At 39.0% G+C, this 25257-nt stretch overlaps 2 protein-coding genes across 8 annotated transcripts in view; one reads left to right on the top strand and one right to left on the bottom strand.

Annotated features, from left to right (window-relative positions):
* SRSF11 (serine and arginine rich splicing factor 11) overlaps positions 1-7729 on the top strand; it is a 37163-nt gene extending 29434 nt beyond the window's left edge. For 4 of the 7 annotated variants that reach the window (XM_005285502.5, XM_065554040.1, XM_065554037.1 and 1 more), the window contains 5 exons: positions 2874-3005; positions 3677-3766; positions 4812-4907; positions 5433-5571; positions 5679-7039. In XM_005285502.5, coding sequence (XP_005285559.1) covers positions 2874-3005; positions 3677-3766; positions 4812-4907; positions 5433-5571; positions 5679-5876 — 655 coding nt within the window. In that variant the 3' untranslated portion in view covers positions 5877-7039. Of the gene's footprint in view, positions 1-2873; positions 3006-3676; positions 3767-4811; positions 4908-5432; positions 5572-5678; positions 7040-7397 lie in introns of those variants that run through there. The other 3 variants (XM_005285503.5, XM_042851324.2, XM_065554038.1) reach the window with 2 other exon arrangements.
* A 5667-nt stretch (positions 7730-13396) lies between these two features.
* Positions 13397-25257, bottom strand: part of ANKRD13C (ankyrin repeat domain 13C) — a 50459-nt gene continuing 38598 nt past the window's right edge. The window contains exons 10-13 of the mRNA XM_005285504.4: positions 23228-23307; positions 21555-21653; positions 20513-20613; positions 13397-17836 (exon numbers count right to left, since the gene is read on the bottom strand). Coding sequence (XP_005285561.1) covers positions 17706-17836; positions 20513-20613; positions 21555-21653; positions 23228-23307 — 411 coding nt within the window. The 3' untranslated portion in view covers positions 13397-17705. The remainder of the gene's footprint in view (positions 17837-20512; positions 20614-21554; positions 21654-23227; positions 23308-25257) is intronic.

The following is a 25257-nucleotide window of genomic DNA, read 5'->3' on the forward strand; positions in this document are numbered from 1 at the left end:
ATAACCCTTTTGCTGATTTTTAAAGTGTTACATAAACAGGACAGGTGAAATATTATCATGTAAAGCAACCATAAACACATGAAAAGACCTAGGTTTACAATTTATGATTAAAACCCTACTATCTACACAATATACATAGACATAAAATGTAAAAACTTAAATATCTTAGAAACAGTAGCCAATCAGTTGTTTTAATTGTCATATTTGAATTCAGCGCATCAAAATACATAATAAATAGCACATTTTATCTCTGAAGCAGACGACTTCTCAAAAATTGTAGATAAGAGACTGGGAGACAGGCCTGAAGGGAAGGGCAGGGTGCCCCACTGGAAGACTGGGGGATGGCCCACAATTGACTTGGGTTTGCTTTTTGATTTGGAATTGTTTTGGGTCTCAGTGCCCCTCCACCTGCTCCTCCCCCCACCCCCAGTGGGATAAGACTGAAGGGACAATTAATTTGTGGGCCAGAGCCCTACTACAGCGTCACCAGAAGGGGGGACTCATTTCTTTGCCTGGGAGACCCAAGTTAGGGCACTTGAAAGGTCCCCATGGGGGTGCTGCTCCTGCCACGCTATTACATGATGTTTATAATCTTAATTCCAAGTTATTTTACCTCCAGTCAATGCAACTTAAAAATCGATTGCATTAATCTTCCCCAATCCCAAACCCTTCCCTCTTCATTGCTGTCAACAAATAACCTATTCTATCGTTTGGCCAATCTTGATGTTTTTACTCATCCTACCACTGTGTCCTTTATACTGCAAAGTAATATCAATTTGTACTTCTTTAAATCTGTCCTTTCACTTTTCATCCTTAGTTGTATAATCTATGCTCTGGTAATCACATATCTAGATTTCTGCAGCGTTCTCTTTTTAAGGTTGACCATGTTTTCAAAATCAGACACACACAAATTATATGTGCTGGTGCCACTGCTGCCAGCTTCTGATTCAACAATGATACGTACATATTTGATACTGTCTCACATGACCGTCTCATAAATAAACTAGGGAAATGCAACCTAGATGAAGCTACTATAAGGTGGGTGCAAAACTGGTTGAAAAACTGTTCCCAGAAAGTAGTTATCAGTGGTTCACAGTCATTGTTGGATGGGCATAACAAGTGGGGCCCACAGGGATCAGTGCTGGGTCTGGTTCTGTTCAATATCTTCAATATCCGTGATTTGGATAATGGCATAGAGAGTACACTTATAAAGTTTGGGGACGATACCAAGCTGGAAGGGGCTGCAAGTGCTTTGGAGGCTAGGATTAAAATTCAAAATGATCTGGACAAACTGGAGAAATGGTCTGAAGTAAATAGGATGAAATTCAATGAGGACAAATGCAAAGTACTCCATTTAGGAAGGAACAATCAGTTGCATACATACAAAATGGGAAATGACTGCCTAGGAAGGAGTACTGTGGAAAGCGATGATCTGGGGGTCATAGTGGACTATAAGCTAAATATGAGTGAACAGTGTAACTGTTGCAAAAAAAAACAAAAACAGAACATCATTCTGCGATGTATTACCAGGAGTGTTGTAAACAAGATACAAGATGTAATTCTTCTGCTCTACTCCGCACTGATTAGGCCTCAACTGGAGTATTGTGTCCAGTTCTGGGCACCACACTTCAGGAAAGATGTGGACAAATTGCAGAAAGTCCAGAGAAGGGCAACAAAAATGATTAAAGGTCTAGAAAACATGACCTATGAGGGAAGATTGAAAAAAATGGGTTTGTTTAGTCTGGAAAAGAGAAGAATGAGAAGGGACATAACTGTTTTCAAGTATATAAAAGGTTGTTACAAGGAGGAGGGAGAAAAATTGATAGGACAAGAAGCAGTGGGCTTAAATTGCAGCAAGGAAGGTTTAGATTGGACATCAGGAAAAACTTCCTAACTGTCAGGGTATTTAAGCGCCAGAATAAATTGCCAGGGAGATTGTGGAATCTCCATCATTGGAGATTTTTTTCAGAGCAGGTTAGACAGGTCAGGATTGGCTTAGATAATACTTAGTTCTGCCATGAGTGCAGGGGACTGGACTAGATTCTATGATCTCAAAGTGGATATTTTCAGAAACATTCACTTTTAGTTAAAAAAAAAAAAAATTAATATATACACTCATTTGACTCTGTCTTCACTCCAGAAACACTTTCTTATACTGAATGCATATTCCACTGGGCTGTTTGCTCCTGGTAAACAGCAAATTTTACTCCATATACTAGTGTTTTAAATACTTAGGGTTTTTTTTTTTTTTTTTAGACTGTTTTGACTGATTAAATGGAAAACCAGGATATTTTAGGTGTTCCAATACAATGTCTCTGGCCTCTCGGTTCTTACCACAGTTAGGTCATGCTAATTATGTCCCTCCAGTCTTCATACTACGCAGCTGGGTCCCCTAAATCTTCTACATCAAGTTTCAGCTTGTTCCCACCTTCAGATCTGCAGTGTTCGACTGCTGCTTTCATCTCTGATCTGCCTACCAACATGCTTTACCCAATATTTTTTCCCCTCGCTCTCATCACCATGCCTTCTATGCTGCTCCTACAGCTGATCAGTATGTGGCATGCATTCACTTTCTCCATTTCAAATAATTCCTCCAAAACTTCCTTGCCACCCTATCAGTTTTCTTCTGCCACCATAAGTGTGTACTTGAATACCAAAGTAAATAATGTTGCATAGCTGATAGAGGTTTCCATCACTCACTCATCGTCTGTACTTTGTGGCACTTGCTTTTCTGTTGTGGCCTTTCTGGGCATGACTTTATGGGGTCCATCTTCTTTATTTTTTCTGTATGCACTGACAGCATTTAACTAATAGTCTGTATGTCTAGGTCAAATATATTTTTGTAATCCTGTGGCTAATGCGTTGTTTGATAGACGATCAAGAAGCAGATCAAGGAGGAGGTCACATTCAAAGTCAAGAAGCAGGCGGCGATCTAAAAGTCCAAGAAGGAGGAGATCTCATTCCAGAGAGAGAGGCAGAAGGTCTAGGAGCGCATCCAAAACCAAGTAATTCCCTCTTACGACTTCTAAAATTAGCTAGAAATCCAATTGTTAATTCTGAAATATATGTAATTTAACTTCTGTTAAAGAAAATAACCAGTCATCAAATACTACCAAGTAGTTTTTATTACTGTGCCACAAATTGGAGATCTTAACAGTGCTAGGTACTGAAGCATAGCACTGACAAGGTTTAAACAAATAGCATTTTTGTATAATTTAACTTTGCATGTCTTTGAGGAAGTATCTTTATAAGAGTAGGTTTGGATTCTGCAGTGATGCCCAAAGTTAAGACATCTCTGAATATGTATTTAGGCACTCAAATGTGGCCTCATTTTCATAGATGCTGAAAACATCCAGCTCCCATTAGTTTCAATGGGAGCTGTGGATGCTTATTACATTTAAAAATAAGTTGTAACTTTTAGCATCTAAGCTTGGTAATTTCTTCTTGGATGTCTCAGGAACAATTAAAATAGCTGTTCTGCTATTTCAGTAATTGTCCCTCTTTGCTTTCTCTTTCTCACTAATAAGTTTCACAGTGGAGAGAGACAATCAATTTGTGCTGTAAAATGTCTTGAGAGTTGTGATTATCTGGTATTATTTCCTATTCTTGTGACATGCAAATATTTGTCTCTGAAACGGACTGATTTTGAATATGTAACATTTCATTGCCTTTCAAGGGATAAAAAGAAGGAAGAGAAAGAAAAGAAACGTTCTAAAACTCCACCAAAAAGCTACAGCACAACCAGACGATCTAGAAGCACAAGCAGGTACCAGAACTTGGGTCATTCTTAGTCTTGAGTTTCAAGGATAGAATATAGTGGTATTGGTGTAAAAGTTTCTAACCTGGTTTGTCATATCATTGTGACAATTATCCTCTTTCACCTCTGAAGAAATCAGTAATTTGCTGCAGAGTGTTGCTATAGGTTATGAATTAGCACTTCAACTAGGGTTACAGAGATTTACAGGAGCTGTTTCAACAAGACCACCATAGCCCATTTATCAAAGTACCCGCAGCTCCCACTTCAAGGAAAGTGAAACAGAGACTCGGTCTTACCTGGAGCATTTAAAGAAATATGTGCAACGCCTTATTGATCTAGGCACATCTCTTTGTTTGTTTGGGGTTTTTTTACTGTAAAACTCATACACAAGGAAAAAATACCAACCTTAAATTAACACACTCAGAGAGTGCTTCTGGACTCTTGAAAATGTCAATTCAGAGATTGTTTACTGTGACAGCTTGAAAACTACAGGAACATACCTGCATTTATTTTGTCCACATATAAAAGAATAATAGGAGAAAATGTACTTTCAAATAAAACACCTCTTAAATTAACGTGTGCGAGAGAGAGATGTCCCTAGACTTACAAAGAGGGGAATGAAGTGCCTCAAATAAGTTTTAAGTGCTAAGAAGGTATTAGTTGGTCTCTGAAAATAGATTTCTGCTCCTTCCTTGTTAAAATGGATGTTTATGAAACAAAACCATTTTCTTATTGAAAAATCTACATGATAGCTGAAAATCAAGCTGTTTTTGTCTGACTGCTACACCATTTTAGATGACAATTTATTTCATGATAGTGGAAGTAGAATAGAGGGCAGCTTGTGCTGCATATCAACAGCTGCAGTGGCTTTGCAGTGCTGCTAATAGTAAATGTGTCATTTTGGTAAAAACAAGCAGGAGTGTCTCTGTAGAGCAATGCTCCTTTAGATTGTAGATATGTGCCAGTACAAATATATTTAAGTTAATATAAATTCTATAGTTGAAACACTTCGACTTCGAGATGTTTTTGAATTGTTACCTTTTAATGCCTACAGAGAACGACGGCGCAGAAGAAGCAGGAGTGGAACAAGGTCACCTAAAAAGCCCAGGTCCCCTAAAAGAAAACTGTCTCGGTCCCCATCTCCAAGAAGGTCAGTGTGCTAGCAGGCCTTTGAGTTCAGGTGCTCTGTAGCTCTAATTTTCAAAGGAGTATCTGGGGAGTTCTGGTGCCTGGAATCTTTGAGCTATAGTGGAGGGTATAGTTTTATCCTTTTCAACCAAGGAATTTCTTGAACTCTGCTGTAAATTCTCCATGAGAGGGAAGTCCTGATTTTTGATGATTGATGTTCTGGCACTAATAAATGTGTGGAAGGGGTGTGTTGCATTCTGAAAATAAACTTAATTTCCTGCCTTGTCCTGTTTAGAAAATTCCCCACACTGTCTTTTCACCACCCCCTCTTGCTTTGAGCTGCGATAGGGAGTTGGCTGGATGTGACTGTATTTTAAAGAAATAGTTAACCTTGGCCGAACTGATGTTTTGTGAGTTTGGTGGCTTCTGGTTTAAACTAGGATTTTAGCATGAGGGGCTGGTTCTGTGTGAGGGAATTACAGTAAAGTCTTAACCTTAGTTTTTGCAATGTGCGAAGATTGAGCAAGGTACTTTACTGTCATCTTAGACATAAAAAGGAAAAGAAGAAGGATAAAGACAAAGAGAGAAGCAGAGATGAGAGAGAGCGGTCAACGAGCAAGAAGAAAAAAAGCAAAGACAAAGAGAAGGATCGGGAAAGAAAATCAGAGAGTGACAAAGACGTAAAAGTATGTTTAAAAACTTGTTTAGTTTCACTGCCTTTGGTGTAGTATTAACCTTAAACCCATAAGAACCTTGAGGCAAGTTTTACTTTTACTTTTTCATCTCGGCAAAGCAGGTCACAAGGGATTATGATGAAGAAGAACAAGGATATGACAGCGAGAAAGAGAAAAAGGAAGAAAAGAAAGTAGCAGATTCTGCTTCCCCCAAAATAAAGGAATCACCAGTGGATAAGGGAAGTGGAGATTCAGCAAGAGAATCCAAAGTAAATGGGGATGATCATCATGAAGAAGACATGGATATGAGTGACTGAATATTGCCTTTGCAGTGAATGCAGCTGCAGACATGCATCAGTGTCATTCCTGTGTGATTCTTTTATGCTGTACTTGTTAATCCTAAATCTAGATGTATACAGCTCTAATCTATAAATGGTTGTAAAGCTCCTGATATTAATTTACATCAAAAGGTTTATAGTGAGAGGTACTTTGGTTGCCATTCTTGCTATGGCCAAATTGGTTTGAGTAGCCAAGTAGGTCTTACTAACTTGGTGCTGCTTCAAGCAAAAGTGAAAAGCTGCATGCATCTACAGCAGGCATGGGTTGTTTATGTTGTATGATCTCCTTTAGTAAATTGGCTCACTTATGATAGTGTTTCTAGAGTTTGATTCATTGCAGTAATAGAGCAGTATAGGGAATGCACTGATTGCATGTTAATTGTGGCAGAAACATCCTAAATGTTCTAAGAAAATTTTACAACATATGATGGATCTTTTTAAGGGTCTTAAGTGTGGCTACACAAAATTAATATTCATAGTTACATCTGGAAATAAGCATTCTGATATAAGTAGATAATCTTTTTAGCCATGTGGCTATTTTGGGGGTGGGTGGGTGGGTTTTGTTTCATTTTGACAAGGTTAAAATGCACTAACCTTTTTTGATGGCTTTTTACTCAGTCAATTTAAAATCCATCTCAGGCAGTGGAGAGAGGTATAGTTTAATTCCTAACTTCTTTTCTTGGGTCTGGGAGGTCAAATTTTCTGATGTAATAATGCAAAGTCTCCTGACTTGTCCAGTGCCCAATGAGTAGAAGTTGCTTTGTGCAGTTTTCATCACCCAATTTTTTATTTTTATTTTATATTTGTTCATGAGCTAAACATGTTGCAAAAAGAGGTAGTGCATTTTAAAATTGACCTTTGTATGCTTTTAAAAGCAAGTCTACTTGATAATGTACTTTTTACTTGATCTCAAGTTGTATAAACTAATAAATGTGTTTACTGTCACTGCAATAGTAATCTTATGCACACAGTGATTCCATGTTATGCAAAGTAGTTAGACGAGCTGTTTTCTTAGTTAAAGACGTTTCAGAGCTTTTACTTTTGTGCAGGTAAAAACAAAAGTGGGCTACAGTCTGTGCCATGTTGATGTACAGTTTCTGAAATTGTTTTACAAGACTTTGATAATAAAACCCTTAAACTTATGCTCATGTTCCTGTAAAACTGTACTTGTATTTATTTACACTATTGAATGTATGAAATTACCTCATTCATTTAGAGTTGACTTTTTCCCCCTCATCCACCTCCTTTAACAGGATCACAGTTTAAATCCATATCTCTTACTAGTAAATGTGGTGAAGAAAACTGTTAAGCCAGCCTATCTTTCAGCTCTGAGTTAAGTCTTTTTTCCCCTCAGTACAGTATGTATTTTACTTTAACTGGGGATAAAAGTAATAGACCTGAATGAGAACCTAAAGTATTAAGTACTTTTCAGATATATTTTTCTCATTAAGTGTGTATTTTCATTGAAATATAAACACTTTCACCTTTTATCTTCTCTAGAATGGTGATGGAAGATTAGCAGGAACAGGATAATGAAATGCAAGGGTGTGCATCAGCTATACAACTCTAAAAGCTAACCTATTAAAGAAGGTCCTGAAATGACAGAACAATTCACTGGTTTAAATGAGTAGGTATTGGAATGAAACTAAAACTAGCACAAGTGCTTGTAATTTTTATGAGTCTGGTTTTTTAAATTGTCACTTTTCCACAGACGTTTTAAAATGAAACTTGCCATTTAGATATGCAGTGTCATTTTTAGAATTTGTAGAAATGTAACTTTTTAAAAAGTGTTGAGTATTTTGTCAATACAGAGAGGTATATGTCAATACAAAGAGTTCTCCTAGCCTTTTCTTTCTAGTTGAGTGAAACAAGCTGATAATCCCGTTAATCAAGAAAAAACAGACATGCATATTGCATCTTCTAATTAAATTACACTTCCTTCACATTTGAATTAAATGTACTTTATTTTGCTAACAAGTACAGAACAAAAGAAAAAATCCATCCTGCTTTTATTAAAACATTTGTAGATTAAAAAAGCAGTGAACAATGAGGAAAATCCTGTCCTCGGATAACCAACAAGTGTGGTGGGTACAAACTTGGAAAAACACTACATACATTAATTTTACACTATTTTTCTGAAATCTGAGTATTTGCGTGTGTGTGTGTGTGTGTGTGTGTAACTCAAGTGCAGGTGCCTGAAGACACAGTGGAAGTAACAAAAAAGGTTTACCCAAACTACCATTTATTAATTCACATTTGTTTACAAGTGCAATGAGTAAATGCTTCTACCTGTTATAAAATTGAACACAGATGCCCTAGTTGCCATTCAGAAGTCAGTATGTGCTAAGTTCACTTTTTCACTAGCAGACAAGTGGGGTCATTTTGGCAAATGTTCACTTTTAAATGTAGAATACTTTGAAATTAGCTTAGATCATATCTTAGTGTGTGGTATGGGTGGATGCCCCTTCATCAGCTGGGAACTAATATAAATAAGATGTGGCCTAGCAAGCCTTTAATGACCCCCATGCATTCAGAAGTACACTAGGTCTGTGATCACTATCAGCAGCTCCTGATTTTTTGCAGCAGCAGCTTCAAATAAAAACAAAAACAGATTTAATTAACTATTAAAATGTAACCAGTGGAGTGTTCATTGTGTATGGCTCTGTTTTTTCCAAGGTTTTGGAATTTGCTGCAGAATCCAAGTTCTCATTTTTAGAATATTGGATCTTATAGTTGTACAGTGGACCAATACTAAAGATTATTTTAACTCCCTGAGCCTACACTGGTATCTCTGCCACATGTGAATTGCCCCCATTCCTTTTGATGGAGTACCAGCTTTGAAGACTGAGAAATGCTAACATTTAGCATTTTAGTAAAATCAGTTACTGTGCTTCTGTTGCTAAGGGGAAAACATACATTCTTCAAGTATATGTCCATATGGGTGCTGTAATGTAGGATGCATAGGCATCCATGCTTTCTCGGTCCTGTGCAGAGCAGCACCTCAGGCCTCCAAATGAGGCATGTCCCTACATCACTCAGTTCCTTCTTTACTGCCTGTGGCTTGAGATGAAGCAATTGCTTGTCTATTGATTCTCCACTTCCTGCCTTGCTTTGTATTCCATTTATTTTTTCCTTATTTCTTTAATGTTATATGGTTTTGTTTAGGAAAGGGTTACTCTTCTCCCCTTCAGTCCTCTACCACTCTGGTTTATGCTAAAGACCCAGGGTTCAAGCCCTGACAGACCTGCCCACTGGTTTTTGCCTTGTAGTGTTGGGAATTCAAGCTCTCCCTGCCTCAGAGGCACCTATAACCCATCTGCATCTAATGTCTGTATGGAGTTTAAAGATGGGTCTCAGAAAGAGGCTAGACTGAAGCTCCTTCTACTGGCGTGCTCACTAGGCTCAGGTGGACTCTGCTGTCCCCTTGTGTACATCAACCTCAAATTCCTGGACTGTCCCATGGCAGCAGCACCTTCAAAGGCTAGGCCATCTAAGAAGACTCTTTCTCCTTCTAGAGAATCTAAGGACTGATCCACACTGGGGCGGGGGATTGATCTAGGAAATGCAACTTCAGCTACAAGAATAGCATAGCTGAAGTTGACGTTTCTTAGAGCGAACTAAGTTTACTTACTGCAGTCCACGCGGCGCAGGCAAGCTCCCCTGTCAACAGTGCTTCCTCCTCTTGGCGAGCAGGAGTTCCGCAGTCAACAGGGGAGCGCTTCTGGGATCGATTTATTGTGTCCAGATGAGACACAATAAATAGATCCCAGAAGATCAATCTCTACCCGCTGAATTGGGCGGGTGTAGTGTGGACCTATCCTAAGAGGGTAGGTCACCTCATAAACCCCACATACCTCAAGGGGTGCAACTAAGGCTCCATTGGAGTCTGGATACCAAGCCACTGGTACTGCACAACAAGCAGCATATGGACAAGTCTTAAGACAGCACAGGAACTATCTTCCTTGTTACCAACTGACATTTCCAGGCATGCCACAGGACCATTATCTCCCTTCCCCAGGGCTTCAAGATCAGAGGAGCTCTTCTACAAGCCTCACCAGTACAATGCCAGGCCCAATACCAGTTGTCTCTTTTGGACATCATCGGCCTCAAGATTTCTTTTCTCAGAGGACTTGTTTATAGCGGAGGTACCAGAATCTCACCTGTTATGGTCCTTTACCAGGACCCCTTCCCTAGTACTGCTTAGATTGAACGTTGGTCAGACCTCCAGCCTTCAGTACCCATGTCTGATGCTCCCTCCTTCAGCCCAGGGGATGATACTTCTCAGAGTCTGAAGGCCTCCATAGAGGGCTCTTTTTCATCACCTTGCTACCACACCCTAATGAGCCAGTATTCAGATCCCTCCAGACATCCTGGAGACAGGGCTTATGACTATCCATAGAAGGGACCCTTCCCCTCTCCATCCCCTCAGTGGGTTTACTAGAATTCCTGGGTCACCTCAGGGAACAATTTTATAAGAGTTCCAACCAGAAAGACTTCAGTCTTTTCCCACCATATTACAGCTAGATTCCTATAGGTTGCCTCCTGTACAGAAAGCAGCCCCTCCACTGGGACCTCAGTTTGGATCTCAATGTCCTGAGGAAATCTCCATTTGAACCATGGCTACCTGTTTTCTCCTCCACCTCTCCCAAAAGACTCTATTCCTCATAGCTATCACTTCAGTTAGACGAAGAGCTCAGTGTTCTTATGGCTGAGCTGCCATATACCACTTTTTAGAAGGACAAAGTTACACTGCATCCCCATCCTCATTTGCTCTCAAAGCTGTCTTCAGAATACCATGTTGTTCAAGAGATTCATCTGCCAGTGTTCTACCCAAAATCTCAGGCCTCTGGGGAGGAGACCAGCCTACATAAAATAGATGCCGGAAGGGCTGTTGCCTTCTACCTTGACAGGACTAAGACCTGCCAGACACCTCCTATGCTAGTTGTATTATTAGGAGAGAGGATGAAGGGTTAACCTATTTCCACTCAGACTGTCAAATTGGGTTTCAGGTTGCATCTTAACCTGCTATGAATCAACTGGGATGCAGACCTCCTTCACAGAGTGACAGCACATTGAAGGTGTTCCCATAACAGAAATTTGTAGGCCTGCAATTTGGTTTCCCATTTATGCCTTTGCCAAGAATCACACGATCTTACCTGCGTCCAGGGATACTACCATCTTTGGTGATGCAGTCCTTCGAACTGTCTTGGACTTGCCTCCTCAGCAAGTTACTGCTTGGGCATCTTCTATGGTGAAGTACCCACAGGGACATATACTCAGAGGAGAAGTTACATACCTTACAATAACCTTGTATTCTTTGAAATGTGTCCCACCCGCTTTCCCTTTTAGCTCTGGAGGCTCTGCTTTGCAGTAGTGAAGAAAGTGGAAGCGGCTCTGTGCTTATATGCCCTTGTTTGGAGGCACAAAATGCTGCTCTACAAACATGCAAGCCTGTGGACGCTGCTTTGCATTCTCTGGTTGACAGTGCATAGGTGCGCATATAATCCTACTGTAGAGCACGCATACGGACAAAACATCTCTAAGAACTTGTTACTTTTAAAATAAGTAACCTCTCCTTCCCTGCCCCTCCTTCCACAAATGACTGGAGATGTATCCTCCTTGTGGTGCCGAAAGTCACATGCCATTGCATTAAGTAAAAAGCTGTCTTCTGCTTAAAAGAAAGCACAAAGTATAAGTGCGTGCAGTGATTCCTCTTGGTTGCTCTGCAAAATGCTCCAGTTGTAATAAGAGTTAGATTAATGGCAGGCTTTCATGTCACTTTGACACATTTGCAATCCTTATCTGGATAGCATGGAGATATTTCAGTAGCTGCTGCTTGCAGTTAAATTGAATGCACCTCAATATAAGAAAATGGTGTAAAAGGATTCTTATTTCTTGACCTCAAGAGTGTATATACTTAAGTTTACATTTAGTGATAGAAAAATTGCAGTAATATCAACCTTAACTCATATTTAATACAGGCAAGCTGTTCTCTGCATACCTGAGACATTCTGAATAGCACTGATTGAATTTTCCACTAGAACATCTGTAAGAAAATTATTTAATTGAAAACAAAACTTAGAACATTTTGATTTCAGCAATTTTGGTTAATGCTTCACCCCCCCCCCCCCAAACAATCAATGTTTCAAACTCTTGAAATGAGACACTTGATTTTGTGGGAAATTGTTTCCATTCAGATTCAGAACAAAGCCAAACATTATGAAATAGTTCTTGCACAGCTCTAATTCTGAATTAAATATAATTCATTACCAGGAATTGATGTGTAACTGACCGTTCCCACATTCTCATTAAGGTAAAATGTTCTGCTGCTCCCCTCCCAATAATCAACTATCAGTGCTGTGCTGAAAAATTGTAAATGGATTCACTAGTTAATAAAAATGCATATTACAGATAGCCAACATGTAAGGGAGCTATTTACTAACTTTGCACTAACTAGTAAAATATTCAGATTAAGGTCCAACTTCAAGAATTTCAGGATAGTTACAGTTGCGCTTTTCACTGCTATTTTAAAAAATACTTCTCATAATTAAGATTCCAGCATTTTACCGTAGTGTTTGGCCTTCGAAGGATCGTCTTGGTCCCTGCTTTTGCTGCTTTGATGTAAAGCTTGTAAATTGCCTGCTCTGTATGTGCGTGAGGTAACACTTCTGGCTCCTTTAAGATGTTAAGGAATCAGATAACTTTTTATAGATTTAAATTTCAACAACACTTTGGAGAAAGGCTAAGCGGTGTGACTAAAAATAATTTTCCTCCTCAGGCACTGTCATCACTCTAATCTTGCAATAAAATTGTTTCCACTCCACATTCTAGGGCAGGGGTCTGCAGCCTTTCAGAAGTGGTGTGCCGAGTCTTCATTTATTCACTCTAATTTAAGGTTTTGCGTGCCAGTAATACATTTTAACGTTTTTAGAAGGTCTCTTTCTATAAGTCTATAATATAAGTAAACTATTGTTGTATGTGAAGTAAGTAAGGTTTTTAAAATGGTTAAGGACCTGGGCAGTGTGAGTGCCACTGAAAATCAGCATGCCCTAGGTTGCCTACCCCTGTTCTAGGGTTAAGCACTAAATTTTTAATGGGGGTTTTGAAAAGACCCAATTTATAGGCTTCATGTCTTGAAGGCAAACAATGAAAGGAGAGTTGAGGAGTCTGTTGTTCTCCCTCATCACCTTCTTCCAGATCTATTTTAAATGACATGCTTCCAATCATTGAGTGAGAGAAATTGCATACATCAGGCTCTTTAATGGAAAGTGAATTCTAATATGTGAAACTCTGGCCTCCCATTATTTTTTTAAAATCTACTGTTGCTTAAGTGCAGTGGTTTGGAAGTGGGTTTTTAGTTGTATGCAGTTCCTACAAACAAATTGATTTCAAGTGGAACTATATCTTCTCAGGATCAGAACCTTCTTGTGAAGATAACTTTTATTCTGAGTAAGGTAGAGTAGCAAAATCCTACATGAGAGATGGGAGGAACAAGATTATATTGAAAACTTCATATTTTATTTAAAAACTGACCAATAAAACATCCTTACAGAATGAGCTGAAGCACTCCAACCTTTCCTCAACTCAATCCTTGCTCAAACATGTACAAAGTGCCTACAATGTACATATGTAAAGTACTGTACAGTTATAGTTAAAGTTTTCACATGTTCAGTTTCAGAATCAAACAGCATCTTTTGGTCTTTATTCTAACAGATGATACAACCTAAAAATTACTATTAGTGAAGGTAAGTTAAGAACACAGACCACACAAATAGTAAAATGCAAAAAAGTGACCATAAGTTTCCATGATAATTACAAATGTCTAAAGAAAATAAATGACTCTGCAGCATTACAGGAGATTTGTTAAAGTTTAAATAATGTAATTATCTTTACATTAATTAAAAAATCAAGAACAAGTACATTTAAAAATTGACAGTTGCTTTGAATATATTACCAAACTTAAGGTGGGTTTCTAGGAAAATATATCAAGTTTTGTAACAATCAATTTGATAAGTACATGTGTCAAGAACCGCAGTTATAAAAGTGAATAGAGTGACTGGAACCGCAGCTACTTGAAAATAAAATAAAATGCATTCCCTTTACCACAAATTAAAGCGGTGTTTTGGAAGACCAGTAAAACTGAGTTTGGTTAAGGAACAGTTCTAGGACTTTGCAAACATTCTGTTTCAGTTTGAGACTTAATGGCTGTTTTTTAATATTCTGAATCAAACATTTCAATCACCACTAAGAAATAGGGCCAGATCCAACTGCTAATTTTTAAAAAGTACCTCACATTTAGGCTTTCTTCAATCTTGCTCTGAGATTGCTCCTCCCCATGCAGTGAGGAATCTTGAAATTTTAAGAGCTTGACTTTCAAATGGACATGTAATTATTCATAATTTGCATCGCTAAATCTTGACTGTTTTAGAATGTCCATGATAGTAGAAGATTAACATTTTTGTTGTTTTCCCAGCAGTACTGATATTGAAATTATACAAATAGCATACTTCCAAAAATGTCATGCTTTTTAAAACAATCAGATAACTGCCTTTCACATTCCAGGGTATCTTTTTGTAACAAATCCCTTTACATGCATATGTAAAGTTTTCAGACTATTACATGACATGTTCATTGTTATGCTGCTGAAGCAAGCTGTGGTATATGCATTCTGTGAAAGTACTGTGGCTGCATACTCTCTGTAGAGGGGACAAAATTATCCTTTACATGGCAGGAGGGAACCGAAAGAGAGCTATGCCAGCTCACTCCTGCTACACCATGGATGTTGGTCTACAACACTGACCTCCTGTACTCACACATCATCCCTCATTTGCTAAGACTTATGCCTTCTGTGTATTATTTAGGAAGCCACTCTTGAAAGCACACATTTCACTAGCTGTGTTTTTAAATTCATCACTGGGAATGTCGAGCCACATTATGGTATTCCCAAAGGATTTGATGCAAGCAATTATGCTAATTCTTATAATTTGATTGAGACTGTCACTGGAATCTAATAGCAACTGTTCGAAAACAAAGGTTACAGTCAAATGATTCCTAATTGTCCTAATTCCTAGTATCGTAAGGCTTAGTCCAAAGCCCATTGATATCATGTTTCCATAGACGGCAATGAGTTTTAAATCAAACAGTTCATTAGAGGAAAAGGCAGTCCTCTCTTCAGGCCCACTACTGATCTCACATACCATGGGTGGATTGTACCCTCTACTTTGTCTCAAGGCTTATTAAAAAAAAAAAAAAAATCCAGTTATATTGCCTTTAATATAAAACTCAGCTTCCAGCATCTCTTCCTATGGGTGCAGCTTTTATGATACAGGCTTGGGCGTTGGTTTGTTTTTTTACATCAAAGTACTAGTTCCTTTCTTGTAATACTAAGGAAGATTTAATCAACTATTGATTTCTGTCATTGAGAAACATCCCAATTTGTCTTTGCTGAAATTGCCACACAGTTAAGTACTGAAGTTGTGAGGTGTATCCATTAGTTTCAGAATTACAAATATTGTAGGAACAGGTTTAGGCTTTGTCACCCATGCTGGACTGACAGCACTGGATACTGAAGCCCTCTCACCATTTATCCTTAGAACAGTTATAGCTAGGGTGGCATTGTAAGTTCCTACAATGGGCCCTACAGAAGCTTAACCTTGACCTACAGAGCAGACAAGATAATTCTGTCTCACTTATTGCTAAGGATTTCAGCTGATGCCAAAGGAGGATGCAAGGTAGGTACCGATTCATGTAATCAATGTCAAACCTGAGGGACTCATAATGAGCTGGAAGAACAACTCATCACTCCTACTAAATGTTCAACAGCTGTGATTGGTTATGTACTTTGGGAATAACTACAACAATTTTTAGGGTGACCAGGTGTCCCGATTTTATAGGGACAGTCCCGATTTTTGGGTCTTTTTCTTATATAGGCTCCTATTACCCCCCACCCTTGTCCCGATTTTTCACATTTGCTGTCTGGTCACCCTAACAATTTTACAATTCACTAGTGCTTTTTATTTTCATTCAGAACTGATCAATTTCTCTCTAGCGTATCAGTCACCAATCTGCAATGTAGATAGGCAAGTGTTAACCTTTCACAGGTTTAAAATACTACTGGAATGGAGCAACCATCCTTATTTCCTCCTGTCAGTCCATTTAGTCAACTGCTATTGTGGGTGAGGGGATAGGACTCCTTCAACTGTGGATATTGTAACTTTAGGGCAGCCTTTTATACAGACCGGGCCAACGCCCTTTGAAAGAATTCTACTTTAACCGTTTCCCAATAAAACCAATGTGGCTGACAAGTCTGCTTTTACTGTATCATGATTTAGCTGTCTGATTTCATCATCCACCTGATTAGTAAGATTGTTACCTTTACTAAGCATTGATGGTTCATTATAGATATTCAAGTTTAACATTTACTGTATGGGTTTCTAGAAAAAGTAGTTTAGCTGGGGTGCAGAAAACAATTTTGAAAATTTACATTTCTGGACACACAGCACTTGAAGCTAAATCTCATACAAACAATTAGCACTAACAGCCAGCTTCACACATTCTTTCTAGCAAAACAAAGCTAGATTACCCTCAAATTTAGGACCGTGGAATGAATAAGTTAAAGAAGCCAAAACAATTCCTGATTTTAAAGCCTATTTTAAGAAATAAACATACTCCATTATATGGCAAGAGGAAGAAACTGAAGTTACACCCTAAGTATTGGAAAAGTGCACATTTTCCCATTGTGAGTCCTATTAAATGTGCCTTACAATTACACTAGGTTTTCAAGATATAAGTTTTATTTCACTTAACCTCTCTAATGTCTGAGATTGTGTCTTGATGCAGCCAATATGTTCCAGTGTGCTGCTCCACATCAATATAAAATAGCCTGGTTGATGTGCAGCGATTATGGGGCAAGTCTCCTAACCAAGAGTAAAATAATGCAAGTGATGCAATTTCTAGGTAGATAAAGAATCCCCAAGCATGCTAATCAACACCAGATCATGAACACAGCAAGGATTTTTAAACTAGCAGGGAGGTGAGGGGGGTGGGGGAAGAGAGTATTTGTAAATTCTTTGAAAGGAAAATTAGTAAACTTGCAGTGAAAAAAATAACAGTTCAGATAAAAACATGAATAGCACCACAATGGATTGCACTAAGGTGCTAAAGGAGGTACCTTATTCCCTGCAGAGTGAATGCTATTTCTGAAGTGTATTGCAATGTGTAAATGCAATTGTGTAATGGTTACCATTTGGTTCATTCATCTACAGAAAATGCATTCCTTCTAATATACGTTCAACTAACATTCAATTACTGAACTATACATAATGTTACATAGTTTACAATTTATGAAAACAGCTTGAAAGAATATTATAAGGTCACCTTGTGTAAGGTGGGATGTTTAAAGGGCTAATATCCAGCTAAGACATTTCAGTTTTTGCGCTAATGGTCCAAGAGTACTTTTTGTATCACCAAGAACAAATGTAAAAAATTTATAAACAAATGACAGTCCTCACAGCTGTTAAAGTATCCTTAGAGTCACTGAGGTGTCAAACTATCTCGCTCGCAGCACTGTATGTATAAAAGTGTAAATGACACATCAGGAGATTTGCTGTAATTCAGATACTAGATTAGATGCCCATTATAGTGAATTTCAGTACATCAGTCATGTGTGTGTTCCCTTTTCTTCTGGATCATTTAAAAAAAGTTTATCCCTTCCATTTTGACCCACTTCTATAACTATATCTGTGGGCTATTTGCATCCATTTGCTTTCACTGTGGTACGCTGGTATTGTTATTAACTTTCCAGTTAAATTAGAGATCAGGAAAACGGCTGGGGTCTTCCTTATAGTCATCAGGAATAGTGAAGATGGATTCGTCAAACTCATCATAGCGAAATTCCTGAAACGTCACAGTGGCCGTGATGGTGGGAAACACAGGTATGTCTGGAGAGAGCAGAGTGGCACAGTAAAGAGCAAAGAGACAAAGGGTTACACAATTATTACATTAACAATTGGCTTAATAAACTATCATACGCTTGTGATTAGGGACTCTAGTTATAGGTTTCTAGACTTAGGCTTGATCTACACTAAACCCCCAAATCGAACTAAGGTACGCAACTTCAGCTACGTGAATAACGTAGCTGAAATTCGAAGTACCTTAGTTCGAACTTACCTCGGTCCACACGCGGCAGGCAGGCTCCCCCGTCGACTCCGCGGTACTCCTCTCGCCGAGCTGGAGTACCACAGTCGACGGCGAGCACTTCCGGGTTCGACTTATCGCGTCCAGACAAGACGCGATAAGTCGAACCCAGAAGTTCGATTGCCAGCCGCCGAACTAGCGGCTGGGTATAGACGTACCCTTAAATATTTCAAACACATGATTGGCTTGTCTACATATGAAAATTAATCCAGAATAAAGTAGAGTGTGAACTGAAAGCTGATTGACTCCATGTGTGGGATGTTCTTATTCTGCAGTAAGAGTGCAATATTTCAAATTAGTTTAATCTACTCTATTTTATCAGGAATAGTTAATCAGGAATAGCTACTCCCTGTGTAGAAAAACCCTGAATGACTTGCAAACCTCCAGAGGTTTGGTTTAGATGACAACCAAATTCCCTTTGCTTTGAATAAACATCTGAATGTATTAGATGAGCAAAACTGTGCTGAAAATCTCAATAAGAGGCTCTTGTAATATTCAGGTTCTGGTCTCAGGTGCACAAAATGAGTGCACAGGTGCCAGAATGGTTAAATAAAATTTCAAACATCAAGATGTCTCAGTTTAAATTTTGGGCAAAGTCTTAGAGGTGGGTAAATCAGTTAGGTTTGTTTTTGTTTTAATCCAAAATAGTATTTAAAAGCTATGGACAAATTCAGCGTTCAGATTGCACAAGCAGTTCCCACTGAATACTGTGGGGTTGTGCATGTGTAACAGAAGGTAGGATTTGGTGCATTTAAAACGAAAAAAAGTTCAAATATACCACCAGCACCCTGGTTTATAACAAATAACCCTAGACCGAAGAGACAGTTTATTCTTGGATCTCTGCTGCTATTTGTGAACTGGGTGGGTCTGCTTCTTTATGGCTTAAGGTTTTGCTGTGGTTATCTGTCCACGCAAATTAGCAAATATGTTTTATCCATCTGTATACAGAAACTGGAAACCTGCATGTAGTTTCTCATAGGTGATTTACAGTAATCACGAGGTGCAATAAATAGTAAATGTAGAGAAAATATTCTGAACAATCCTCGAAGAGAAAAAAAAATCTGCCATATGAGGATGTAGGGTTAGGGGTCCTGGCAACAGTCCTGATTAGAATCAGAATTTTCACAGGACTAACATGAACAAAAGTGTATTCCTTTACTCAAGGCCAAGGTCATCTCTTGATTCAAGTGATCTGCAGTTTCCCTGGGAGCACCACACCATGCAGTCTTCACTTCAGAATGAGCCCCAACACAAGGAAAGGGTAATTTTTTATAATCTGGAGCTTCCACTGTTCAGTCAGGTCCTTTAGTGACTAGTAAAGCAAGTGACTTCTTGGTTGCTGACTCTTCTAATCCCAGCTATAAATATTTCTCAGTCTTTCACTAACATAATGGGATTGTGTTTATTCCATTCACCAAGGTCTGGACTATATTCCTCTAAAGGCTGTGGCAGCCCATTGTAACAGAGAATTAAGTTTCCTTTATATAACCCAAAATCAACAGCTTATTAAACAAATGTAGTCATTTCAATTAAACACCTCCACTTCTTGGAAATGGAGGATCACCTTAATACAGGGGTCTCAAACACGCAGCCCGCGAGCTCCTTGCGGCCTCCCCCCGCCCCCAGCATTTACCTAGAGTGGCTCTGACCCAACGCGCACCGGGGACAGAGCAGGGCAGGGCAGGCTCCCTGCCTGCCTGCCCTGCCCCCGCGCCGCTCCGGGAAGCTGGGGAAGGGGGGGCATATGGGTCTGTGTGTTGCTGTTGCTTCAGGCAGTGCCCCCAGCAGCTCTGGTTCCCCGTTCCCGGCCAATGGGAACTGCTGGGGGCGGTGCCTGAAGCAACAGCAACACACAGACCCTTGTGCCCCTCCTCCCCCAGGTTCCAGCCGCCTCCCGGAGCAACGTGGGGTCAGGGCAGGGAGCCTGCCCCCCGAATCCCTCCTGCAGCCAAACTCCCTGCCACACTCCGCACTCCCTCCTGCACCCCGACCCCCTGCCCTGAATCCCCTGCCGCCCCCTCCTGCACCCTGACTCCCTGCCGTACCCCGCACCGCTCCTGCACCCTGACCCCCTGCTGCAGCCTGCACTCCTCTTGCATCCCGACCCCCTGACCTGAACCCGCCGCACCCCAACCCCCGCTGCACCCCACACCCCAACTCCCAGCCCTGAGCCCCCGCCACACCCCACACCCCTCCTGTGCCCCCTGGGGGCAGGGAGGGGGCGGAGTTGGGGTGAGGATTTTGGGGAAGGGGTGGGAAGAGGCGGGCCTCATGGAAGGGGTGGTGTGGGGGCAGGGCCGAGGTCAGCGGGGGATCAGTAATGCAGCCCTTGGGCCAATGTACTAGTCCTCATGTGGCCCTCGTGGTCATTTGAGTTTGAGACCCCTGCCTTAATAGAAGCTGAAAAAGAGTCACCTTACCTAGCTTTACAGGAAAGCCTGGTGGAAGCTTCATCTGAACAAATTCTCTAAGTTTGTTAAAGTGCTTGAAGGGTGCAATTACTTCTAAAACATTCAATAATCTGAAAAGGAAAGTGCATTTTTATTAGAAGCTCTTCACTTTTGCCACTTGGATTTTTGTTCCAAGAAAATTTAAACCAACGCAATGGATAAGTAACTGATAAAGTTAAGGGACTGAAAATTAGTGCTCTAAGTTCTACTACTATACACACACACACACCCCTAGACCTGTGATGACAGAGCATTGCTGCTTTGACTTAGTCTTAGTGACAGTTTTAAAGTTCAATTTCTAGTAATCCACATCTTAACATATGGCATGTAATAAAGTGGGCATGAAAGCTTTTGTTTCTAGCCTTGGTGAATCATGAGAAATTGGACCTTAAAATCATGCTGCCAATTACTATTCTTCCCTTCTCCCAACACCTCAAAACTTGGCTCCAGATTAATGTTAGAATTCATTTATATGGAGACCTAGAACTAGGAACCCAAGCTTTAAACTATCACAAAGCTTAACTCCTTAGCTTTCACGCATTATTGTCTCACTACCTGTATTCAATATCAGTTGATAAAAAACCTGAAGCTGCAGAGAGTGGGGAGAAGAGTGGGGCGGCATGTGGGCAGTATGGACCAATCTGGCAAAGGTAAAGGCATTTTACAGATTGGGTTTCATCCCATTAATATCATTTTTCCATATTCATTGATCATTGCTTTGTACAAATGTCTGTCGTTTTAGAAGAGCTAACTCACTCCACTGTAGATTTCTGAACGAAAGTTTGAGGAAATGAGTCAAACTGCTGTTGACAGCATAAACCATTCCTGTTTCCTTGTCGAAGAAGCAGTACAAGAAGTCAATGACGTTAAGGGGGAAAGAATCAGAAAAATAAATGTGCATACACCTGAGGGGAATACATGTCTGTATCCACATCTCAAAGAACAGTTACAGTACAAGTAAGGTAACTGTTTAATTTCCCCACATATGAACGTTTACAGACAACTAACTTACGATTCAATTCCCAAGGGAAATTCCTGGCTCATGGCTATTGTGGCTTTAAATGTTTTCTTGCTTTCTTTGCAGACCAGCTCTCTACCCAGGTGAGGAGCTCTTTAAACAAACAAACAAATAGTTAAAAAACACTCCTCAATGGGACATTTGCTTTTATGAAATAAATAAGTCAGACCTAAAAAAGAGTTAAGATGTGAAAAACATTATTTATGTTTAAGAGAATTATTATGAAATAATAGCTGCACCTAGGAGAGAAAAGGAATTGGAAGGCATCTTAATTTAGCTTACCATTAGGTCTGGGGAATTCACAGAAAAGCAACAAAAATGATTAAGGAGCTGACTTATGGGAAAAAAAGATTAAAACAGCTGAATATGGATAGGTTGTGCTAAATGAGAGCTATGGGGGAAGACATGAAAACCAGCCAAGATGGTATGGGAAAGTGTTTAGGGTTGTCTATGGGAGTATAAACAATAAATGCCATAATGAACTTGGGACAGGAAGAGTTTAGGCAGAATATCAGATTCTTGGTATGAGATCCATCAGACTGTACAATGGACTCACAACAGAAGCAGCAGAAATTCTTTTGCCGTAGTAATTTAAAAACAGAATGGATGAAACACTGGAGAACACAACATAGGACACAATTTTGTACTGGACCTTCATATCCTCTTAGATGTTTGTACTGTCCAACACATGATTTATGTTTGGAATAAGCAAAAAAAAAAAAAAAAATCTAACATTTAATCATTTTCTCTCCCCATATTAATAGATGAATTTGTGTGCAATTATTCACATCCCTCCTTATATACTTACTTCTGCCACACCTCTATATGTAGATCAGTTCATACATTAAAAAAAAAATCAAGATGTTCATGTCTTATTGAATAATCACATATTGTAAATCTTGCTCTGTATATCACCCATACTCCTCTTTTTGTAACATCTGAATATGTATTGTGAGCTCTTTGGACCAAGGACTGTATCTTTACTGTTTTTTGTGAAGCAGCTAGCACACTTTTGGGTGCTCAAACATCAAATTACGGAAAGTCTAATCATAGGAAAAACAATTTTTACTCAGCTGCTGAATTTACATAATCTAAACTACAGTAAACAAGTATAAGAGGCAACAAGTAGCTAACTATGGTGTTAGGTGAGGATTGCATTTTACACAAAACATGGCTGCTATTGAGCAGTTTCAACACATTGTTTCAGAAAATGTGCACTTTTGGATGTAAATAATGGGTTTGGTCATAAGCTATTTATTACATCTTGCCTGAAGTCAAAACTGAGGTCTATTTGGTGCTAGCAATTAATTTGACACTACCTTAAGGATAAATAGGATTGTTGTACGTAGAAAGCTTTACTGAAATGTGTTAAACACAGAGCTTAATCTTTTAAGTGTTTAAAGTTTAGGCTTCAGATATCAAGTAGTGCACAAGCTTACAAAATATTGCTATATTTTCAGTTAATTGCAGTGTAAGATTATATTGTCAAATTATTTATATCCTCCCTGCTACACAACCCCTTTTTTACTCATGCCAGCCTTGTGAAAAGTGTGTTTTATAGGCCAAGGCAAGAAAAATACAGATACTATGGAGCTGTAAAAACATAAGCCAAAGAAGGAAACAACAGCTAAAGACTCTTTGTCTTTAAAAGAAACCGATACACTTACTTTCCATTTTCAGCAGATATGTATTCTTCCCACGTAATTGTGTTGGGTGGAGGTGGAGTAAGGGACTGTCGTCTGACAGGCTGTTAAGGAAAAACAAGTGGTCACTATCTGTAAAATATTAAGTTATTGCATGGTACTATATTGTTCAAAAGATAAAATTGCACTTTTCAGTCTATAAAATGTATCAGTTCATCCCATCCAATATGAAGCTAGCCAAGTTTAACAGTTTCAACTCTACCTCCTGCTCTTCCCTCCCAGGGTTTTAACTTTGCATGTGGACATTTGGCTCCAAGTATTAATTCACACAGAAGTTTGCTATTTTAGTGCTGCAATAATCACGAACATCAGGACGACAAGTAACAGGAAAGAAGAGACTGATGGAAATTATGGCTAATGTATACTATAAATAAAATCTTTATGCTGCTTGTTCTCATAATACACCTTTTCTTCTTTAAAATAAAAAGAGTTCCCTTTAAACTAGACGTTTGGACAATGCTATTGTAGGATATTCTTAAGAATAATCCGAAGATTTTAACTTAAAAAAAAAAAAAGAAGACATTGAGAAGATAGTCCTGTACTTCAAGAACATACTGCATAAAGGATTGTTTGAGATTCCAAGAGCTGGTAAAATAAGGAGATAAAGTCGACTATACAGCTAGTAAATATTTAATGTATCGTGGGGGGGTGGGGGAGAAATCCTGCTGCTCACTGCACTTCAGCGGACTTCAAAGTTCCTACATAAGGTGTTGCCAAGGATGAAGCCATCTTGTTTGATGGTACACTAATTTTCAAAGAATTTGAATTAAAACGGGACAATTCTTGAGGATTTACAAAGATCGTTAAATCACCCAATGCTGGAAATCTTCCCTCTGATGTAACGTTTACTTTGCCTGGAAAGTGCTGGTAACACCCAGGATGTTTATGAGACTGGTCCATTTCATTACTGCTCAGAACACCACAGGCAACAATACACAGAAGCATGACAAGGTTTATTCTGCTGATTGAATTATGGAGTTGACTGGAAGTGAAATGACTATGAAAAAAAAGTATGGAAGAAAGCAAATTTCCCATTTGATAGAGACAAATACATTTATTACAGTCCTATTTCCAACACTGAGATACCAGTTTCCCATTCTTGCTTGACTTATTGGGACTATGGTAATTCCCAAAATATGCTAGGTGGTTTCCAAACACAGAAGAGTTCCTGCCCTAAACTGCCTGCAATCCAAAAGAGCATGATCTTAGATGCATTACTACAAATCCATTATGTCAGTTCTTTTATTCATAATCAGTTTTGTCCAAATTGCTATATTCTGCTTCTAGCAGTTTTAGTCTGCTTTGAAAAGCTGTGATTTTTAAAGATGGTATCCAAAAAGACACTGACTTTGGAGAGGGCTCCTTTCTGATGAACCTATCTGAAATCCTAATATCTTCAAGGCATGTTTAGTATTTAAAATCTGCTTGTTTTTCTTGCCTGGCTGTGAATGGACATTCATAGTGGATACTGTCTTCCATTATAACATCACATTTAATATGCTTTGTCAGAAAAGGGAAGCATACTGATGCTCACCTTGGCAAAATAATTATGCCATATGTTAACTGACTATTCAGTTCTATTAGTCTATAAACAGAACAGTAAGAAAACAAGATTTGATGGCTTGTATAGTATTTCACTAACATTTACAAAAGATGATGTGTATTTTACATATCAGCTCAATTGTGCAAATTCGTATCCAGTGGCATTATATTAAGTTTAGAAGGTGCATTTCAACTGTGAAAAGAATTTGGAAGTTACAGTCAACCTCCAACAAGCAGTGAGAGGAGAAAAGTCCAAATTATTGAAAGGATAAATATTTAAGTTCCATTTAAGGATGGCAATTGGAATATTTCTTCCTATAGCTAATATGCAAGCAAGCAACTTGAATCTGAATTAGAATGCTTAGTTTACATGCTACAAAGATTTGTAAACTTTAATCAAATTAATTTAGATTTTAGTTAAAAACAGTCTTCCTTAATTCTCTAATAAATCT

This window comes from Chrysemys picta, chromosome 8 (assembly GCF_011386835.1).
Source record: "Chrysemys picta bellii isolate R12L10 chromosome 8, ASM1138683v2, whole genome shotgun sequence".
In the NCBI taxonomy this organism is placed as follows: Eukaryota; Metazoa; Chordata; order Testudines; family Emydidae; genus Chrysemys; species Chrysemys picta.